General features: G+C 34.3%; 2 protein-coding genes across 2 annotated transcripts; one reads left to right on the forward strand and one right to left on the reverse strand.

The window, feature by feature from the left end:
• Positions 1-6538: 6538 nt before the first annotated feature.
• Positions 6539-10895, reverse strand: LOC130966633 (uncharacterized). The gene is made up of 5 exons (XM_057891450.1): positions 10519-10895; positions 9550-9706; positions 8523-8573; positions 8313-8405; positions 6539-7015 (listed from the first exon to the last, which is right to left on the reverse strand). The coding sequence occupies exons 1-5, from the start codon at positions 10674-10676 to the stop codon at positions 6956-6958; spliced, it is 519 nt and encodes a 172-aa protein (XP_057747433.1). The 5' UTR covers positions 10677-10895; the 3' UTR covers positions 6539-6955.
• An 8923-nt stretch (positions 10896-19818) lies between these two features.
• Positions 19819-21723, forward strand: LOC130969437 (probable carboxylesterase 15). The gene is made up of 2 exons (XM_057895158.1): positions 19819-20576; positions 21182-21723. The coding sequence occupies exons 1-2, from the start codon at positions 19900-19902 to the stop codon at positions 21486-21488; spliced, it is 984 nt and encodes a 327-aa protein (XP_057751141.1). The 5' UTR covers positions 19819-19899; the 3' UTR covers positions 21489-21723.
• Positions 21724-23558: the final 1835 nt, after the last annotated feature.

Raw genomic sequence — 23558 nt, forward strand, 5'->3', positions numbered from 1 at the left:
TGCAAACTAGGACCTGTTTGGGAGAAGAGATTTAGAAGAAGCGTGGAGAGAGTCGTTGATGTGCTTAGGTTAAAGTTAATCTTGACCGTCCATTTACTTTTTTCAAACTTCATACAATTTTAGAACTTAATTATGATATGTATCGTGATAAGAATGAGAAATGAGTTGGATGCGTATTAATTTTTGGACGGCTCAATTTTTCAATAAAAGAATTTTTTTTATTTAATGGAGTGTGAAAAATCAAAATTTTGTATGCGTATAAATAGAGGCTTAAGTCTTTGATGGTAATACAAGCAAGTAATAATAATTTTTTCTCTTTTTTTACTGAGTAATATTTTTCTCTCTCACTTATTATATATATACACATTACATCATATAATATTAAGTAAATAATATGAATCATTTTTATTGAACTAATTATATTGGAAAAACTACCATTTGTACTAATGAATTTTGCGAACGCCGACAAAAGCACCCATCAAACAAGAAAACTAACGTTGTACCTATGAAAAATGGGTTCCATGTGACATAGTAACCAAACCGTGATTTTTCGTTGACTTTTTAATAAAATTCTCAAATTACCTCTTCTATCTTCTTCTCCAAATTCCAAATTTCACAACCCTCATCCTTCGTCTTCCTCTGCTGCTGCCAGCCACCAAAACATTAAAAAGATTAAAAACTGTGGATTATTAATTATCTGAGATTATTTTTCAAATATTATGGATTTGTAGATCTAGTGCAGAAAAAGAAAAAAAGTTTGAAATTAACAAAAAAAACATACATTTTGGTTTCTTGGTGTCACTATGGGAACAAGAGGCGCAGAACCAAGAGCCTTTGGGAACTGAAGGAAGGATAGGTCGGAGATAGAAGATGTGATAGCATCGGTTGTATTTGTTACAGAGGAGAAGCTTCGCTAGAAACTCACCGGAGGAGCAGCACTTGCTGATGATGTCGAAGGTGGGCTTGGGAGTGTGGGTCCTTCTTCACCCTGCATTTCCCTGGCCATGTCTTCGATCATACTCGACATGTTTAGAAGCTCATCCTCATCAATGTACCCCGCCACTATCATCCCTCCTTTTTCTCCAGTACTCAAAGTGAAACAAGATCCTTCAACAATAACGTTACTACTACCACAACCTTATAGAGGGTTCTGCGGTGGCTTCGGAAGCCTAGCCTGAGCGGCGGCGGCGGCTGCGATGTGAATATCAATCCACCAAATGGCATGAAGATAATCTAACAACAGCCCCTTTTTCTACAGATCGACGACGCTAAGAAGTGTTTAGAGTCACCGTTGGAAAGAGAACGTGGCCACCGGCCTCTTGTTGGCTCTAGTTGCAGAATTCTGCTACTTATTGCTTTGGAATAAGAAGAACAACAATATTCAGGTTGAAGAGGTTAAAGAGTTTGACAAGAGTGTACTTTCTTAGTGTTGTTGTTGCATCCGAAGAAGAAAGAAACAACCAGGGTAATGATGTTAAAGTTGATTTGGATATCGATTAGGAGAACAAATTAGGATTGGAATAAAGAGAGATGAAGGTTGAGAATAAAGGTGGGAGAAAGACATCAGGTGCTTCGGTCTTGAGGGAATGGTGACTGGCAGTGGCAGAGGAAGACGAAGGATGAGTGTTGTGAAATTTGGAATTTGGGGAAGAAGATAGAAGGGGTAATTTAGAAATTTTATTAAAAAGTCAACGAAAAATCACAGTTTTGGTACTATTGTCACACGGAACCCATCTTTCATGGGTACAATGTTAGTTTTCTTGTTTGATGGGTACTTTTGTCAGCGTTCGCAAAATTTATGGGTACAAATGGTAATTTTTCCAATTATATTAATACTAGAATTTCTATTTACACTTCCTTATTTTATATTTATCCTTCTTAGTTATTTATTTTACAACACGTTATCAATACGAGATTCTGATCAAATTTTTAAGAAGACTCAAAAAATGGCAAGGATATATAATGAAGATGTATGCCCTGCGGATAGTGCAAGTTCGCACATTATTCTCAAAAGTGATATATATTTTACTCATCTGGTGCCAAAAGAAGAATATATTAATACTATTATTGGCTCAGGTAATGTAATTGAAGGTTCCGGTAGAGCTATAATTTTGTTTCCTCGAGGAACAAAATTTATAATAAATAATGCACTATTATCTTCCAAGTCTCTGAGGAACTTGTTGAGTTTCAAAGATATTCGCCGAAATGGATATCATATTGAAACAATGAATGAGGAAAATCATGAGTATTTATGCATCACAACTCATGATTCGAATAAGAAAGTTATATTAGAAAAATTACCCTCACTTTCATCTGGGTTATATTATACAAAGATTAGTGCAATTGAATCACATGCCATTGTAAACCAGAAGTTTACTAGCCCGAATGAATTCATAACTTGGCACGATCGATTAGGTCATCCGAAAACAACCATGATGCGGAGAATTATTGAAAATTTCCATGGACATTCACTAAAGACCCAGAAGATTCTTAAATCTAGTGAATTTTGTTGTGCTGCATGTTCTCAAGGAAAGTTAATTTTAAGACCATCACCAGTAAAGATTGGATTTGAGTCTCTTGAATTCCTAGAAAGGATTCAAGGCAATATATGTTGATCTATTCATTCACTATGTAGATCTTTTAGATATTTTATGGTCCTAATAGACGCATCTTTGAAATGGTCACATGTGTGCTTATTGTCTTCTCGCAACCTGGCGTTTGCGAGATTACTGGCTCAAATTATTCGATTAAAAGCACAATTTCCAGAAAATCCAATCAAAGCAATTTGTCTTGATAATGCTGGTGAATTTACTTCCCAAGCTTTTGATGCTTATTGTATGGCTAATGGAATAACTGTTGAACATCCAGCAGCTTATGTTCACACACAAAATGGGTTAGCAGAATCACTTATTAGGCGCCTCCAATTAATTGCTAGACCCTTACTTATGAGAACAAATCTCCCAACCTCGGTTTGGGGGCATGCTATTTTACATGCCGCAGCACTTATTTGTTTGAGGCCAACGAGTTACCATCAGTTCTCTCCTATGCAATTAGCTTTTGGCCAGCAGCCAAATGTTTTCCATTTAAGAATATTGGGGTGCATGATATATGTTCCCATTGCACCACTTAATCGCACCAAAATGGGACCCCAAAAAAAATTAGGGATATATGTTAGATATGATTCTCCCTCTATAGTTAGGTATCTTGAGATACAAACTGGAGATGTATTTAAATCCCAGTTTGCGGATTGTCATTTTGATAAATCAAAATTTCCAACATTAGGGGGAGAGATTAAGCTTCCTGAAAAAGAACTTAATTGGAATGCATCATTGTTGATGCATTTAGATCCTCGATCAGGGCAATGTGAATTAGAAGTTCAAAAAATTATACATTTGCAAAGAATAGCAAATGAATTGCCTAATGCATTTTTCGATACAAAGAGGATAACCAAATCTTATATACCAGTGAAAAATACCCCAATTCGAATTGATGTCCCAGTAGGACAAGTAGCCACTGAAACAAATTCACGCCAAAAGCGTGGCAGGCCTGTCGGTTCCAAAGACAAAAATTCTCGAAAGAGAAAAGAGGTAAATACTATTCATGTTGAAAAAGACATAGTAAAGACACCTGCTGTTGTCCAAAATTCTGATATAGATTTAACGCCAGAAGACGTTCAGGTACCTGAAAATTATGAAAATGACAAGATCTCGATAAATTATGTCTTTATAAGAGAGAAATGGGACCGAAATAAGACAATTGTCGATGAAATATTTGCATATAATGTGGCATTAGATATCATGCATGCAAGTAAGGATCTTGAGCCAAGATCAGTCGAAGAATGTCGACAAAGGAATGATTGGCCAAAATGGAAAGAAGCCATGAAGGCTGAATTAGACTCACTTGCAAAACGTGAAGTCTTTGGACTTGTAGCCCGTACACCTGAAGATGTAAAACCTGTTGGATAGCGATGGGTATTTGTGAGAAAACGAAATGAGACAAATGAAGTTGTGTGCTATAAAGCCCGACTTGTGGTACAAGATTTTTCACAAAGGCCCAGTATAAATTATGAAGAAACGTATTTCCCTCTAGTGGATGCGATAACATTGCGTTATTTGGTCAGTTTATCTGCATATCATAAACTGCATATGCATTTAATGGATGTGGTAACAGCTTATTTATACGGCTCATTAGATCGGGATATCTATATGAAAGTCCTTGAAGGACTAAAGATATCTAAACCATCCAATGAATATTCGCAAGGGTTATACTCAGTCAAATTGCAAAGATCTTTATATGGTCTGAAGCAATCTGAACGAATGTGGTATAATCATCTTACTGAGTATCTGGCCAAAAATAGATTCAAGAATGATGACATCTGTCCATATGTTTTCATAAAGAAATCTGCATCTAGATTCATTATAATTGCTGTGTACGTTGATGATTTAAATATCATTGGAACTCCTGAAGAGATTCCAATAATTATAAAAACTCTAAAAGAAGAGTTTGAGATAAAAGATCTTGGGAAAACTAAATTTTGTCTCGGCCTGCAGATCGAGCATACAAAAAATGGGATCTTTATTCATCAAACGACATACACAAAAAAGATCTTGAAAAGATTTTATATGGATAAGTCATATCCCTTGAGTACCCCAATGATCGTAAGATCTTTGGATGTGGAAAATGATCAATTCCGTCCTAAAGAAGAAAATGAAGATATCTTTGATCCTGAAGTACCATATCTTAGTGCCATTGGAGCACTAATGTATCTTGCTAATAATACACGATCCGATATATCATTTGCTGTGAATTTACTAGCAAGATATAGTTTCTCTCCAACCAGAAGACATTGGAGTGAAGTCAAACAAATCTTTCGATATCTTCATGGAACGGTTGATATGGGATTGTTTTATCCCTATGGATCCAAGTCACAATTAGTTGGCTATGCAGAAGCTGGATACTTGTCTGATCCACATAAAAGGAGATCTCAAACAGAATATCTGTTCACATATGGTGGTACAGCTATATCATGGAGGTCCACAAAATAGACGATAGCAGCAACCTCCTCTAATCATGCTGAAATACTCCCGATACATGAAACTAGTCGCGAGTGTTTTTGGCTCAAGAGTTTGATCCAATATATTCTGTCATCATGTGGACTAATTGATCATAAAATAGCTCCAACTGTCCTGTTTAAAGACAATACAGCATGTATTGCTCAACTTAAAGGCGGATACATCAAAGGTGATAGAACAAAGCATATTTCTCCAAAATTCTTCTTCACTCGTGATCTTCAAAATCAAGGAACAATTGATGTCTAACAGATCCGCTCAAGTGACAATATGGCAGATTTATTTACAAAGTCACTCCCAAAATCCTCCTTTGAAAGATTGGTACATGAGATTGGGATGCGCCGATTTTGAGACATTAAATGATGTCGACAAGAGGGGGAGACTGTACTTTTTTTCCTTGGTCAGATTTTTTTCCCATTGAGTTTTTCTTGACAAGGTTTTTAATGAGGCAATCTCCATCACAAAGGATTTTGTACTCTTTTTCCTTCACTAAGATTTTTTTCCACTGAGTTTTTCTTTAGAAAGGTTTTAACGAGGCATAATCCTGAATGGTCATTTGTGATAAGAATGAGAAATGAGTTGGATGCCCATTAATTCTTGGGCGGCTCAGTTTTTCAATGAAAGAATATTTGATTTTCATTTAATGGAGTGTGGAAAATCAAAGTTTTGTATGTGTATAAATAGAGGTTTAAACCTCTGATGGTAATACAAACAAGCAATAATAATTCTCTCTTTTTTTATTGAGCAATATTTCTCTCTCTCTCACTTATTATATATATATACACATTACATCATATAATATTAAGTAAATAATATGAATCATCTTTATTAAACTAATTATATTAATACTAGAATTTCTATTTACACTTCTTTATTTTATATTTATCCTTCTTAGTTATTTATTTTACAACAATATGCACTCCAAAATTCCAAATTGTTAAAAAAATCAACGATATTAATTATACAAAGGTAAACTATATTTTTTTATCTTTAAAATTTGTCAAGAATTTTAAAATTACTCCTAAATTTTATTTTGTTTTAAAAATTTTCGATTTATATCAAATATAACTGATAGCTAAATTTTCAAAAAATTTAGGACTAATCCAGTATTAATACATGACAACTATCTCTGATTTACTTGTGTTGATAATTGTTCTTATAAAATTATTACTTTTGATCATAAATTTTTTGAAAAATTAGCTCTAAGGATATATTTGATATAAATCGAAAATTTCTAAAACAAAATTAAAACAAAATAACTCTAAAAATATTATATCAAATTATGTATTTGTCATATCATCAAAAATATAACTGGTCATTCAAAAACAAAATACAACTAAATTGCTGTATAAATCATTTTATACTATTAATAGTACATTAAAAAAATTTCTTATTAGGAAAAAATATCTTTCGAACAAGAGTGAAATAATAAGAACCAGGATCAAATAATCCGAACATTCAAACGATATTTACATATATATAATTAAAACAAACTTCACAATTATAGACAAACTCATAATCATATATCACAAACTAGATTTACATTTATAGTCAAACACAAAAACCAACCTCCACAGCTTGTGAATTTCACAATGGAAAGACCATAGTTTATATCAAATGGTGTTCAATAAAAATTAACCTATACTGCAATAGTTAACACTTAAAGGATGAACTAATTAACGCATACAAGAGAAGTTGGAACGTCCAAAAAATCAGGAAGCTGGATCTCTCAACACCCGACGTGAACCATCAGAACCAGTTTACCCTAAAGAAGCTTGGAACAACAGCAGGCTTTCATGCCCTTTGGACGATGATTTTGTGTTGGCTATGAAGTAACACTTGTGATTGGGCAAATGAATTAGTATCGATCATCATCACACAGAATATTAATGGGGGCCTCTCATCAAAAATGCTATTATGCATCCCAATATGCTACCGACAAAAACCTGTTCAAAATAGAAGAGTGGTTATTCGTGTACGCATTCACTAATGAGACAGAAGCAGATAGAATAATCCCAACTAATTGGTCGAATTCAAGCAAATAAATTGGCCACAAAAGAAAAGAGACAATAAACACCTAAATCGGTTCCCAAAGAATTTTAGATCAGACACTTTCGTTCTAAAACATTTTTATTCTCTAGAAGTCCTCGGGAATTACTCCTGTCGGACAGATTGGTCTCTCCGTCATTTTGATGGAGACTAATTTGTCTTATAGCGATATTTTATGAAACCTATAATTAATAAAATTTATTAAGTACTTATTTGTCCAACATGCATATTAAAAATTTAATTGAAACTGACAAAAGGACTACTCCTGTCCGTCTTGAGTAATTTGCGAAAACTTCTAAAGAATACAAATTTGTTAGAGGGCCAAAGTGTTCGTTTGAAGTTCTTTGGAGACCAATTTGAGTGTTCACTCAAAATAAAAATTTACAACTCACATAGCATTTGGTAGCACAAATGAAGTGAAGTGAATTGTGGAATCTAAGCAGCAACAGTCAATTAGGATTTAGGAACTAGATGGGGGTTAATTTTTAAGAGTAAATTACATTAATTTACTTTCAAGTTGTACATAATTACAATAAGGACCAACATCTCCTTAGCCCTTAGGTTTAGTTGATATCACATATGATATACCTAGTATTATGTGAAATATAGCATTGAGCATTCCAGTAAACAGTACACAGACCTCATTACAAGCACGACAATAAGACTGACCTCCCTTGTAGAGAGATCAGTCTAAGCATGGCAAGTCAAGGGACAAAAGGTACTTATCCGACCACTGGAAAAGAGGGTGAATGGTTACTTGTGAATTATTACCTAATCTCATATAAGGTCAGTGTAATTTACTTTTTACTTTAATAACTGCATAGATAGCTTGCAGCCTTGGAAAATCGTCGAGATTCATTCGTTTTTTACTGGAAAGTGAAAAAAGGGAAGACTATAAAGAAGAATTTGATTAGTTTTAATTGCAAGAAGATCTTAGATCTAGCAGCATTAATTTTCACGCTGAAGTTATGCATGCAATTTGAAAATTAATCACAGTAAAGGAAGGGATGGCTTTTAGCATTTTAATTGGCAAACAATACACAATAATAAGTTCTGGTCATGAGTTAGTCTTAAATATTTGTTGCATAATGGCATGCGCATAATCGTAAGCTATTTCATCAATGGTATTCAAAGAATTGAAGCCTAAGGCAACCAAAGTACCAGACATAAAAGGGAAACACTGTAAGAACCCACCTGAAGTGGAGTATGGCCAAGTGAATCACGCAGAGGTCTGCAACTGGATAAAGGATGTTCTGGTGGTAGCTCACACACAATTTGATTCAGCAACTGCAGTGAATGTTGACATTATTTTGTGCCACAAAGCAATATGTGAAATTTATAATATAAAAACTTAAGGGTAAATGTCAAAGCAAGAAAGCAATGCTACCAAGGAAAAAATCTTACTTCTGCCTGCCGACCTGCATGAAGTCTAACTCCTGAGGCATCATACATTACCTATCAAAGTTAGATAAGAAATAATTATCCCATCCAATTGAAGTGAAAACATTGAAATGCTGAAGATACCCATAAAAAGAGGGGGAAATCACAAGAGCAACATAAATAAATAGCGGATAGTGAAAAAAGCCCCCAATTATCAGTATGTTTGTCAGAACAATCATGTGAGAAAACCAAGAGATGAATACCAAATGAAGGCTACAGATTAATAATCCCCCATGGAGACAATAAACATATAGAGTTCAAATCCACACATAAAATAGAAAGAGCAGTAAAGAAACTTTTCCAACTTTTTACATGAAACTGTATAATATACAAAGATAAGGAATCATGATTCATTATTCAATGATGCCATTCCTAATTTTCTCTCTGTGGTAATCAGCCTACTACACAAGATTACACTTTCTAATGCTTGATAAAAAAAAAAGGAAAGGTACAAGAAGCGAATTCCAAACCTAGATACTTTATACCATTAAATATTCACCAAGTAAATCACCATTTTAACCCCCCCCCCCCCCCCCCCCCACCAAAAGATTGAAATGACATTGTGGCTTTGGTACATTTTGTTAGAAAGAGTAAATCTTTGGAGTACCACGATGTCACATTAATCTTTTGGAAGTCATTTTGTTAGAAACTGAAATTTTTTTCGACAAATAGTCGTTTACCCATATTTCAACCAATAAAACCACCAGAAAATCACAACGGAAATGCTGAATCTGCTAGCAGAATGTATTTTTGGAGGACGTTAATAATTTGGTATAGAGTATCTAACGTTTTGAAAGAATTCAAGTGTGATATCCGGATTCATTACACAATACACACCATATAAAAGAACATTCACACATAAAACCATAAGAGCACATATGTTAACTATACTCCATTCATATCAGAACTAATAATGAAAAGTATATCAAAAGAGAAAAAGTAATACAACATGAGCAAAACTAAAAGAATTTATCAGCGATGATTGACATACAATACATGACAAGACGACAGCAATTGCAAATGCGGATGACCCTGTTCCTTCTTGGAGACCTATAGCCACTGCTAGTGCTGATACCGCTGCAGAATGCGATGAAGGCATTCCACCAGAATCAAGCATCCTTTTAGTATCCCATCTCTTTTCCTTGTACCTGAGTATCTAGGAGAAAATTTTGGGAGAAAAAATGAGCTCATATTCCTCATACATCAGAACTATGGTATATAACAATAAAATTCTTCAGGTATACTATCCAAAATGCAAATGCAAAGTAGATTGATTTCACGCATGAAGCTCAAGGATGCTACGAAAACTGGGCTTCCTACAAAAGTACACACATACCTTCAAATTCACAAAACCATCGAAAATTTGAAACAAAAAGGATTGGGAGAGTAACTAATCCACAATCACTCTCAAACAAAAGTGCGAGGTATGTATTACAAGGACTTATTAAAAAGGTCCGTTTTTGTCATCATTATAACACATTACATTCCTCATCCAAGACTTACATGCATCAACACCATTTCAATTCAAAAGATAGACTATGACATCCTTGAGATTTAAGTAATATTACATTGGATACCTCTGTATACTACAAGAAATGAGACTAAGCACCATGTAAACATTGAAGGAAGTGAGTCCAATTTGCCCAGATGTAACACAATAAGTACCTATACAAGCACACCAATATGGATTTGCACATTCATCTACCCAAACAAAATAGGTTAATCTGAATTCAACTAATCTTCAGTCACATCTACGGTAAAACCCAAGCAAAAGTAAATTATTGCTCTGGAAATGAAGAACAGCAACGCCCCCCCCCCCCCCCCCCCTTTTTCGCGGTCAATACCTTGATCTAATTGATACGAGAAAAACAGAGTTGAAATATTGTACGGACGAATAATTATGAGAGTGAGGTCGAACAATTGAAGGGTTAAAAGAGGAAAGAAAGGAATGTGTACGGACCAGGTGGTGAAGATCTTGAGGAACTGGGCGAGGGCGCAGGCGAGGAGGGCGGCGAGAAGGGGGAGGTTGTAGGGCAGGATGGAAGACGAGGAAGGAGAACGTGGACCGGCCCGTCGGCCCAAGCCCGCCGCATCGGACAATGTCATGACTTTGTCCATCGTTTTCAGTTCAGTTTGCTTTCCTTGTCGATTTCGAATAATTATTATTGAGTTGAAGATTGATTCCTTCAGTCTGTACAGAGAGAGTTGGTTCGAAGTTAAGTGTAGTGCTGCGCCGTGTCGGAATAATGCCAGATGGAGACCTTCCTCCTTCCACCAATTAATTTCATTCGGATTTGGGATTAATCATCGCATCTATTTTCTATTGCCTTTTCTTTCTGTCTTTTTCGTAGACTTTATATGGCTGCCGTGTTTGGAACGAAGAAAAAATAAGTGTTTTTTTTTTTTAATAATAATTCATGAAAACTCCCTCGAAGGCGTCTTTTTTTTAAATATATATATATATATTATAATTGCATTACTTGTTTAAAAAAAATACAATATTTATTATAAAAATAAAGACAAAAAAATCTTTTATTTCAATAAACACCAAATACTAGTAAAAAAAAATTAAAAGAAGAGATTGAAAATTTACAAAAAAAAAAAAAAACCGTATTCTATAACTTTAGTCATTCCTTGTTTGAACTTTCTTATTATTTCTACAATTATTGTTGCTCTCAACTTCTCATCTTTAAAGATCTCTAAATTTTTTATCTTTTACAATGCTCTACATAGAGATGTAAGAAGAGTCATAGAAGATTGTCCTCTTTCAATGTCTCTACTTATCGTTTGTTACCAGACTGCAAATTTCATGGTTCCATTTTGCATTATAGCATTCACAAAAGGAGAGAAAGACCAAATCTCAAGAGTGGGATCACATCACATCAAAGCGTAAAGGATTGTTTTATTACCATTTTTGCATTTTGGACACATTGTTGAAGTATCAAAGAATCTCTGGTTGATCAAATTGAGTACAGATAATTTTTTATGGGTTGCTCTTCACAGAAAAATTTTGACTTTGGATGGTAATTTTAACCCCATGATTGATTTTCAAAGCGTTGAATTCGTCATCATCGTTGGAAGGTGCTCAACTGGCACATGAAAAAAATCATAAGCCAACTAGTACCCGAAGACCACATCGTACTACTTCCTCTTATTTCAGACCTATTCAAACTTGTCCTCACCATTGTCGTTCAGTAGCAGAGAGAGAATTCGTAAACTAAGTTAAGGGGAAAAAACTGCTTCAACTAGCTCTTTATTCCATCTTCCATCCACTATAAGTAAATCATGTACCCAATTTATGTCTGTTACTGGATTGTTGTTGTTACTGAGTCTAAAAAGGTATGGTGGGGGTAACCATGGGACCTCCCAGATACGAACATTTGTGCTAAATTCTATACTCCATCTCAAACCCTTTTCTACCACGTTTCTTTCCGCCAGAAGACTTTGCCAACCCTAAGAAGGTTGTTTTCCTTTATCTGCCAAAAGGGGTTAGTGTATCTATAGTACTTTCCTTTGAGCATACGCACAAGTAGCGAATTAGGCTTAGTAGTAATTCACCAAAACTGTTTACCCAACAAGGTTAGGTTCAGGGCTCCGAGATCCTTAAATCTCAATCGATTTTCTTTTGGGTATGGTCATCCTAACTAACCCAAGCCATCTTTCTCTCCATTCTTTTCTGATCCCACCAAAACTGTCTTAGAATCCTGTTTATTTCTTCCACTAGAAAATCTAAATTGTGAAAACGAAAACGTATATACTGGAATAGCTTCTTCAATAGTTCTGATTAAAATATGTCTGTCACCTGCTGATAACAGATTCCTCTTTCAAGTCTGGACTATTTCTTTTTCTCATCCTGGTTAGTAGATCTTCGCCTTCAGAAATAGTATATTGATAATTGTCTCTGCGATTTCTGGTTCAAACAATTTTGCTATTTTTGGTTAGTTCCATGTTCTATTAGACAAATTTAGGTCTAAGAACCATTAAAGGACTCTATATGTGTGTGGGGTAGTAATAGGCATAATTGTAGTGTACTATCTAAATGCTTATCACATTTTTCCTAGCAATTTTTCATATCAATCCTTTTTTCAGGACTTTTCTACTATCAATGATACTCCTCTAGCCCATGATAGGTTATTTCGTATCTTTGCTCTCAAAAATTTTGTGAATTTATAATATTTGCTTATGTAGACTTTATTAATAAGTAAATTTAGCTTAGTAAGTAGCCTCCAACTTTATTTTTTTACAAGCATTGTAAAATTGAAAGCCTTTAAGTCTTTGAAATTCAGGCCTTCTTGATTTTTGGGTCTACACGTAATTTGCCAACTTATTCATTGCATCTTGCGCTCTCTATTTTTTCCCACTAAAATTGTAGGATAGTACGTTGTAATGCCTCTAATAAAATATTAGACAATCTAAAATAACTCAATGTATAAATGGGCACTACTGTAGCCACTGTCTTTATCAGAACCTCTCTATCACTAGAGCAAAGTAGAACTTGTTTTCGCTGTTAGAGTTTTTGATTGATCTTATCTTTAATATATTTGAAAGTAACTCTCTTGAACCTTTGTACAACTAACGAAAACTCCAAATACTTATTTTGATTCCCTATATGCAGGATCATAAGAATAGTTGCTAATAGGTCCAGGTTTGAAGTGGAGTATTTTTACTGAAGAAAATAGACGACTTGTCTAGATTAACCACTTGACCATTCATATTCTCATAAGTCTATAAGATACGAAGTATGCCTCGGCCGTATTATTTTATAGCTCTACTAAATAAAATTGAGTCAGCTGCAAAAAATAAGTGGGTGATTGTGGGGTATTTGTGATTCAGTCTCAAACCAGAAAGCTCCTGTCTCTATTCTCCTCTGTGGAGTAGATGAGAGAGACCCTCTGCATACAAAAAAAAAAAAAAGGTAGGGGAAACAAGGTTGCGTCACACGGTCTAAAATAGCCATGTGGTTGATCATCCACAATAACAGAGTAAGAAACCATTGTCACACATTCCTTAATCCAATCTAACCATTTGTCACAAAAAAATCCAACTTTCTTATCATCGTCCAAACAAAAGATTATTCAACTCCATCATAAACCTTGCTCATATCAAGCTTTAGTGCTAGGTCACAATCACCATATCTCTTATTTTTCAAAAAAATGCATAAACTCATAAGCAATAAGAACATTATCACTAATTAGTATTCCTTTGACAAACGTATTTTGATTGTCACTAATCACTCTATTCATCACTACTTGCATTCGATGGACTAAAATCTTAGAAATAATTTTATAAAAAATATTACTAAGACTTATAGGCTGAATATGCTTCATAGTGCTAGCATTATCAACTTTTGGAATAAGATAGATATAGGTGTGATTAAAAGCTTTCAAATTTTTACCTCTTAAGAAAAAGTTTTTGACTGCTCTGATCACATCATCCTTAATTGTCTCCAAAAAGAAGTGAAAGAACTTAACAGTAAATTCACATCCCCAGGGTTTGAGAAAGGGATGATAGAAAAAATTGTTAACTTTATTTCCTTGTACAAAATTGGCCGAATCAACATTCTATTAGTGACTGCATCTATTTTTTTAGGCACATCATGAATATTTTCCTCTGGCTCAGCTGAATTGTTCGAGGCAAAAAGATTCTCAAAGTAGTTCCATGCAATTTGAGCGATTCCATCCGGTTGCATTGCTGAATTTCCTACTTCATCCTCCATAACTACACCTTATTCCTCCTTGATCTTGATTTGAATTTAGAGTGAAAATTTTTTGTATTCCTATCTCCTCAATTCAACCATTGAACCCTGGATTTATTTCTCCAATACCGTTCTTCGTCTTCCATGGAATTTCTATAGGATTAATATGGCTATCTTTTTCATATTCAGCAACCAACCTTTCTTGAATGTGTGAGGTCTAAGTTGGAAAATTAGTGTGAGAGTTCCTCTACCAGTCCACCAATCGAGGCTTACAAGTCTTTAGTTTTTTAGCTAACTTGAACATTGGAGACCCTGTGTTTTCTATCTTCCATGCCTCTTTAATTAATGTCACATCCTCCTCTTTTTCACACCATCTTTCTTGGAAGTGGAATCTTCTCTTAAACCTCCTTTCTTGTCTATCACCACTTAGTAAGATTGGTTTGTGATCTGATCTAGTGTAATCTAAATGAGTCAGAATGCATTCAACCAAGCCACTCTCCAACCATTAGTGACAAGCACCCTATCAAGTCTCTCACGAATTAGATTACCTCCAAACTAATGGTTGCTCCATGTGAATTTTCCTCCTTCGAAGCCTAAATCTACCAACTTACCATGATTGATAAAATCATTAAGATCTTGAATTGAGGAATGAGGATTTTGCGTTGCTTCGACCTCCTTCCTTTTCATGGTGTGACCGAATTGCATTAAAGTTCTCCATCATAATCATCTTCTCATCCCCAATCTAAACCTGTTTCACTATTCTTTCGAATTGTTTTTTTTTTTTTTTGCTTCTTCTATGGCTAATAAACCCCAATGGCCTCCCATTGCTGATTGGTTTCCTCTTGGAGACATTTGAAGTGAATAAAAAAGTTTTCTTGCTCAATTACATGTAAATTAACACCTTTTTTCCATGCAACTACCATACCTCCTGCCTGACCCACTAGATCCGCTGTGAAACAATTTGTAAATCCCGCTGTTCTAATTGTCCTCTCTACTGTCAAAGCAATATTTTTAGTTTAACATAGAAACAATACCTCAAGAGAATGGGATCTAGCGATCCCTTGGATGTTGTGAACTGTCATGGGTTTTTTCAAACCCCAACAATTCCACACTAGCATTTTTATCCCTCATTGGGTGTCATTTATTGGGTGGCACCCTATCCCTTACCTGCTCATATAGCTTCTTCTTGATACAATCTCTTCATGTTCATACTATCTTAAACCCCCCATATTTCTCCTCTTGGACACTAAGATTGAGTTGAGAGTTGTCTTTGTTCGGGCTAACTGTTTCAGGTTTAGCTTCCTACTCCCTTTCCTCTCCTCACTTCGGCTTGTTGCTCCAAAGGAAAATAAGCTGTCAAAATTTTCAGCTTCTATCAAATTCTCATTTCTTATCTTGTTTTGTTCTCTTCTTTCCATTACTCGTTTTTCCTCTCCCACTTTCTCCTACCCCTTTTTCTACCTTTGAGTTTCAATTTTGTTGCCTGAAACCTACCTCAGTTCCTCTATTTTGTAATTTTTCATATTCAACTGATAAGTTGGCAAAAACATGGATTAGATTCACTGGTGTAGGCTTCCTCGACGTTTGTTTCCTCTCATCCTTCTTTTTAGATTTATTGGGGTTTTGATTCTCCTTTTGGTCTTCTATTTTCCTGCCCACTTGTTTGGATCTCAACCATGAACCTCACTATTCTGCTTTTGACTATTCAGTCGCCATATCCTCTAAATTCTGTTGGAAATTTTTGACTTCATGTCCAACAAAACCACAGTAGTAGCAATGACTTTTTTAAAAATTTTCAATACATTCATATTTTAGGTTCACATCTATTAATTTTTTATTACTACCTGAAATCTTAACTATTATTCTCAATGATTTTGTAATGTCCAATATCACTTTTGTCTTCAACACTCTTTACCCCTCATAAAAAATAAATTTGTCTGCAGCACTTTCCCAATCATTTCTCCTACTTTTCTGCCCAGGCTTCTCGTTTTACATTGTTCTGGTAATCCCTATAACTTAATCCATGTTGGAACCATTGCAAATTCTTGATCTTTAATCTCCAGTTCTTCATTGCACCTTCTTAAATTCAATATGTAGTTTTTGAAAGGCCAAAAAACTCCTATTTCTATTCATATCAGATCATGTTTTTTTTTTTTTGAAAAAGAATTGGAATAAGTTTTTTTCGTGATCCATGACTTTGAAACTTACCAGTTGACTCGAAATCGCATCAAGGTTGCTTCAATATTCCTGGACTAAATTTTTATCTGAAAATAGTTTGCCTACTAGACTTTTCAAATACTTTTCTAACTCTTCTCTTATGTCTTTATCATTAAATAGAATTACTGGGTCTTCGTCTGTCACATCAGCATTGTTACCTTGAAGTGGATCGGCAGCAGGTGCTGCCATTGTTACCTAATTAGCTCCTATGAGACAGGCTCACAAAATTAGAATTTTTCTGTAAAATCCTAGCAGACCAAAGTACTCAAACAAACCCTAGAAAATTTACCGCCATGGTTTGTTTGATAATATTTTTATACTACTGTTAAAAAATTAACATTAGGATTCTATTGTTTAAAAAAAATAGATCTTCTATGTATTTAAAATAGTTTTTTATAGCACTTGATCCACTTGTAAATTTGAGTTAGACTTGGTACTGAAAATAAAGGCCCATTACAAGTTCAGGGGTCATCTCTTCCTTTCCATTATTATTCAAAAACTGCGGAGAGTCAAATCTCATTTCTCCTCTCTTCCTCTCTATTATGTGCGGTGTTGTTGCCAGAAGACTCGCTGTCGGCGAGCCAGGCACCACCGTCCGGCTCTAATGGCTCCTTCTCTGCCTTCCCTCAGTTTCATTCACACTGCCCCCTGCCAAATCCACCGCTAGCCGCAGTAACCCATCACTGTCTCGTACCCCATTGTGATCCCAAGAGAAGACCGCCACTATGAGAGGTTGTGGCGTCACCACTATAGGTCAGGCGCGATGGCAACTTCTGCCACTACATCTCGAATATTTGGAGTTAGTCACTGACTCCACTTCGTGAGAAACTTCCAATAGATCTGGCGCACCCTGTGCTCCTCGCTTTTCTGTTGTGGAGGTGTCGCTTTCATCGCTATCACAGTTGTTGATAGCATAGCAAGAGTTCCAGACCCACTTGAGGATGTTAAGAAGGGTTCAAGAAGTAAAGAGGTTGGGTCAGAAGTAGTGAATAAGGTGAGAGATGGCCCAAAGAGAGTAAGAAAAGTCCTAAAATGGTTGGAAGACAATACTAATTAATGGAATGCACAGTAGGAGATTACGCTTGGGAGGTGAGGTGGCTAGTTTGTTAAAACGAGTGAAACTTATGATAAAAGGAATGAATAACAGAATTGGGGAATAATATGAAAATTCATTGTGGAATCTATTAGGAGTTTCTCCCTCAACTCGAAGGAGGAATTTCGGCAAATTTCTTCAGTCATCAATACACAGTCCATTCATTCATTTATTCCTACAAATTGTTTCTTTTATACATTTGAATTCACATATAATTCATTATACAGTTCTTCTTCTTATTACATAATCAGAACCATCATTTGATGCTTTTATTGAGAGATTCGAACATGGGAGTCTCGGAGATTGTCGCCTTGCAACGAAGCCACATCGAGTTGAGCAGCAAATTTACGTCCAATGACAATTGATTGACCGCCATGGAAAAGACCTTGAAAGAGCTCAACGTTACGTTGAAGGAAGCTCTTAAGCTGAAGGAGGTCAAGTGTGACTCACCATGGGAAGGGACCCCAGCATCATCGAGATGACCAATTCAACCCTTACTGCTGACCTTGAAAAGGATGAAGGTTGAGCTACCTATGTTCGATGATGATGGAGTGGAAGAGTGGATATTCAAAGTCCGAGAATACTTTAAGTGGTATGCGATTCCGGAAGATATGAGGGTACGTATGATCTCTTTCCATCTCACTGGATCTGCATATAATTGGTACATATAGGGAGTCAATAACAATATTCAATATACTTGTGATTCATTCTTAGATGCATTAGTTACTCGATTTGGCCAAAATGTATTTTATGACCCTAAAGTTGCTATTAAAGAGTTGAAGTAGATGAATTCTATTGCTGAATATCATAGTCAATTTGAAAATTTATCAAATCAAGTGTCCGGTTTAAGCAAAGATTGATTAATTTCTTTGTTTGTGGCCAAACTACAAGACTACCTTAAGACTACCTTAAGTGTGAGCTACTCTTAGCTAAACCTACCTCCTATGTCACGGCTGTCTCCCTTGCCAAACTTTATGAACAAAAACACCAAATAACCTCAAAGATCAGCCCTCAAAAAATAATGAGTACTCGTAATTCCAATCACATAATGGCTACTAATAGACCACAACCACTTAGACAACCTTTGTACCCTGTTAGATTGACACTCCAATCCGGCCTTCTTACAAATTTAGCCCCACATAACCCCAGTCATCAAACTTTAACCAACCTCACCCATTCAAAAAGCTTATCACGACAGAAATCAAACAAAAACGGAAAAAAAGTTTAATGTAAATAATCATTTTATATTAATCCGTGCCTTTTGGAATATAAATTTATTTTTAATGTAATCATCTAATCAATCCAATGACTTTTAAAAGGTTATATCCAAATAAGTTTATTAAAAAGGTTATGTGTACATTTTAAATTAATCAATAATTATCTATTATTTTTTTTATAAATATATTATTTAATTTATTTTTAATATATATTTTATATATATAACTGAATTAATAATTGTATTTTTGTTGTGCATATATTATGATTGTCAATTTGTTTACTGATTATTGATGGTTAAACTTTAATTTTTCTTGTAGAATTGATTTTATTAATGTTAAATATGAGAATTATTCAATTAGAAAATTTTAAAGTAATTTTAATTTATAATTACCATTATTTTTAGTCGGCAGTCCACAATATTTTTGGTCCAATAGTTTAGCATCATAATTTTAATCAACGCTTTTAAATATTTTTTAACTAATTGCTAATTAAAAATAATAAATTATGCTGATGGTATAATATTGCTTGTAATAATCTGCCAATATAAATTTTAGATATTTAATTTTTAAATTGGTAAATAGAGTATCTTTGAATGGTAATTGGATAGACACTCGGCAACTACTAAAAACATAAGGACAAAAGAAAGAAAGAATGACCAAGGCAGTGACAACATTTGCATGATTGATTAATAAGGAGTGTTAGGACAGCACTTTTTGTTAAATTTTAACCAGTACTTAATCATAAAAAAAAATTAAATAATTTTATATATAATCTTATATCATTAATAATTAATTAATAGCTAAAAACGACAAAACCTACTAATTCCTAGACTTTCTCTTGGTTATATCCAACGAGAAAATGCCTGACGTAAGAGCCACATATGCTTCTGAGTTCTTACCTCGGTTGCCGTTTGTCTTACATGTTAACCACACTTAAGAAAATTCCAATGAAATCATGCATCACCATTCACCAACTACTTTTTTTTTTTTTTTTGCTTTGCATCTTTTTATTAATTTCTTTTTTTCTTCTTCTCCCTTTGATACTCTCTACTTTACATACGTAATTGATCCATTAAAATTTAAAACATCCAACATCCTTTTGCTTCACAAAGAGAAAAAATGTCCAACACGTTGGATTCCAAGCCCACCTTAGTGGATGATTGTCGTGGTGTTCTTCATGTGTACAGTGATGGTGCTATAGTGCGTTCTTCCAATCCAAGTTTCAATGTTCCTGTCCAAGACGACGGCACCGTTTTGTGGAAAGATGTCATTTTTTATCCTACCCATGACCTTTGGCTTCGGCTCTACAAGCCAGCCGCTTCGTGCCACTCCGGCTCCAAGCTTCCCATATTTTACTATATCCACGGCGGCGGCTTTTGCATCGGCTCCCGCACGTGGCCTAATTGTCAAAACTATTGTTTTCGGCTAGCTTCTGAGCTTCAAGCCGTGGTCGTTGCCCCAGATTATCGGCTCGCTCCCGAGAATCGGCTCCCAGCTGCAATTGAGGATGGCTACACGGCCATCAAGTGGCTTCAAGCCCAAGCTGTGAGCGACAAGCCGGATCCATGGTTGAATGGAGTGGGTGATTTCAGCCGAGTGTTCATATCCGGCGACTCAGCCGGTGGAAACATAGCTCACAATTTGGCTGTTAGGCTCGGCTCCAAGTCGCTGGAGTTGGCGCCAGTTCAGGTGAAAGGCTATATTCTATTGGCACCTTTCTTTGGTGGAACTATCCGAACCAAATTAGAAGCTGAAGGACCTAAAGATGCTTTTCTCAATTTGGAACTCATTGACAGGTTTTGGATACTAAATTTTCGAAAATTATTTCGACACTCATTTTATCACTTCAATTTTAATATAATCCACACTCTAATACCATACTCTTGATTTTCTGAGTCCGATGAGTAATCATAGTAAAATTATGGATGTGTGTAAGATATCGAGAAAGACATAATTATTGTCCAAAGATAAAATTAGAAAAGAAATACAATAAGGTATGAAACTTTTATTAACATTAAACATGATCTTATTATTATTGCTAACACTTATTTTTGTTCTCTCTGAGAGCTTTGCTACTAATAGTACATTTAATAAATATCGATAAATACTTAAATTTAAGGTAATACTAGAGAGATAATAATTAAAGTTTTATTATTTAACATAACATTTATAATTATCCATTTATTATATATAAAATTTAACAATTATTCTAATAACAATTTTTGAATACAAAATAAAGTAATTTTGGACTATTTTTTTATTATTTTAAAATTTTTTTTGTTAATTTATAAGTATGCAAATATCAGTGTGAGTGAGTAATTAGTGCATAAATTGTGAATGTTTTAGTGTGTAAAGACATCTTTATTGTTAGCTAGTGAATTTGTTCTGCATAATTGAACAGGTTCTGGAGGCTTTCAATACCTGTTGGGGAAAACACTGATCATCCACTTGTGAATCCATTTGGACCAATTAGCAAGAGTCTTGAAACAATTGATCTTGACCCAATTCTAGTGGTGGTTGGAGGGAGTGATTTGCTTAGAGACAGGGCAGAGGATTATGCAATGAAACTCAAGGATTTGGGTAAAGATGTTGAGTATGTAGAATTTGAAGGACAACAACATGGTTTCTTCACCATTAATCCCAACTCAGAGCCATCAAAGAAGTTGATGTTGGTCATCAAACATTTCATAAATAAGTATTCTGCCTAAGTTTCAAGGATTCCAACACCACTATTGCTCCTACTTGAATGTTCCATATACTCAATGAATAAGAATTTAGAAGCTACTAAAAAAACTTTTTCATTCAAAATTTAGTAAAACCCTTTTACTTTGTTTTATTTTTATTTCTTAGAGTATGTTTACTTGGAATCATTCCTATCAAAAAATTGTCTTGATGAATTTCATTTAGTCATAAAAAAAGTCTCACTAATCTATCTTTACTTTATGAATACAATATATGCATTAGACCAAAACTTTCCTGTATTAAAAATTGAATAACTTTTCCCATGTAATTTGGCTCTTAGTAAATGATTCCATGCAATTGAGTTGATCTAAAGCTTCATTATCTTTCGATCAATTGATATGGAATTATGGATCACTAATCAACATGTAATTATACATTTGTTTATGGATTAGTGACAACCATAGAATGCAAGAGTCGAACTTTATTTGCTGAGTGTTCTATCATCTGAGTTAACTCCCCCTATATATACATTTCATTATTTGCCGGAAGTTATAAGACAAAGCAGGTAAAAAATTGCTTTGGGAAGCTCTCTGTTTTATCAGAGCCTGGTTTCGATCCAGGGACCTGTGGGTTATGGGCCCACCACGCTTCCGCTGCGCCACTCTGATTGTTGATATTAGATGTTCAATTAAATTTACTTAAGTGCTATTTTAATTTTCATCACTCCAGTTACCTTTGTCTCCATCTTCAATTCCATCAAATAAAGCACTTTCCCTGGATTTTATTTTATATTTCTAATAATGGAACAAAGATTTGCCATGATCATAAGCAAGGCACGTGGATTTGAAGGAGACAGAGGGTTTTGTTCCTGGTGTTTTTGCTTCGGAAAATTTAAAGATGTATTTGGGTTATATTTTTGTTTTTATTTTATTTTGACAAAATAAAAAAAATACAAATCAAATTATTCTATTTCTTTTATAGAAATACGTGTACTCAAGAGTCTTTTACTTAATTAAATTAAAAAATTATAATATTATGCAACTATTCTAAAACAAAATTGATATATATATATATATATATATATATATATATATATATATATATATCATAATTTATATATATATAAATAAAATAAGTATTTTTTTAATATACATAATTGAGATAATTTACACATTTAAATACAAAATCACATTTTGAATACAATTATTACTAGACATAAATTTTTCATATGTCTTGAATATTGTGAATCCAAAATGAATAAACACATGTTGGATGCATTAAATCTAAAATATGTTAAGATGTGCACAATTCACTTAAATAAATTGGAAACTAAATTTACATGAATCCTCTAAATTAAGAAGACTTACATGGTAGCCTATTTTAAAATAAATCAAATTCATTTACGTCGATTTAGCCATGTATATATAAATCAAATTGAATACATTTGATTTAGAATTTTTTTAATAAATCAAATTAATAAAATTCGATTTAGGTATGATGCTAGTGAATCGACCTTACTAGATTCGATTTACTTGAAATGATGATGCACTAAAGTCAATCGAAGGAAGTGAATTCAATTTACGCATGAAAAGACTACAGGATAAATCGACTCTACTTAATTCGATTTACCCTTTAAAAACAATCATATTAATTTAATTCAATTTAAAATAGACGTCCAACCTATATAAATACGAACAACATGTTGAATCCATATTCGAATGACACTCAAAATAGCTATGGAGAATAGCTTTCTAGTTCTTGTGCACTATAAAAGCATGATTAAAAAAATGTGATCGAAAATTAAGTTTACTGATAAAGATCCGTTGAGCGTCTTTATCAGACCTTCTATGAGCTTGGTTGATTTTCATAATACCATACTACAAAAATTGGGTCTGCATGGAATGAAACTGATCGAAAAGTTATATTATCGAATTTCGATTTCTGTTGTTTGGGATGGGGTAAAGTATGACTCGTTTGTGATAGACAGTGATGAGGATATGCAAGTTTTATTTCACTGTCATTGCCAGTTTCCGGAGTTGAGAATCCCTGAATTATTGGCGAAACTTGTGGATGTAGTTTCTAGCTCAGAAGGATCA

This window comes from Arachis stenosperma, chromosome 3, assembly GCF_014773155.1.
Source record: "Arachis stenosperma cultivar V10309 chromosome 3, arast.V10309.gnm1.PFL2, whole genome shotgun sequence".
NCBI lineage: Eukaryota > Viridiplantae > Streptophyta > Magnoliopsida > Fabales > Fabaceae > Arachis > Arachis stenosperma.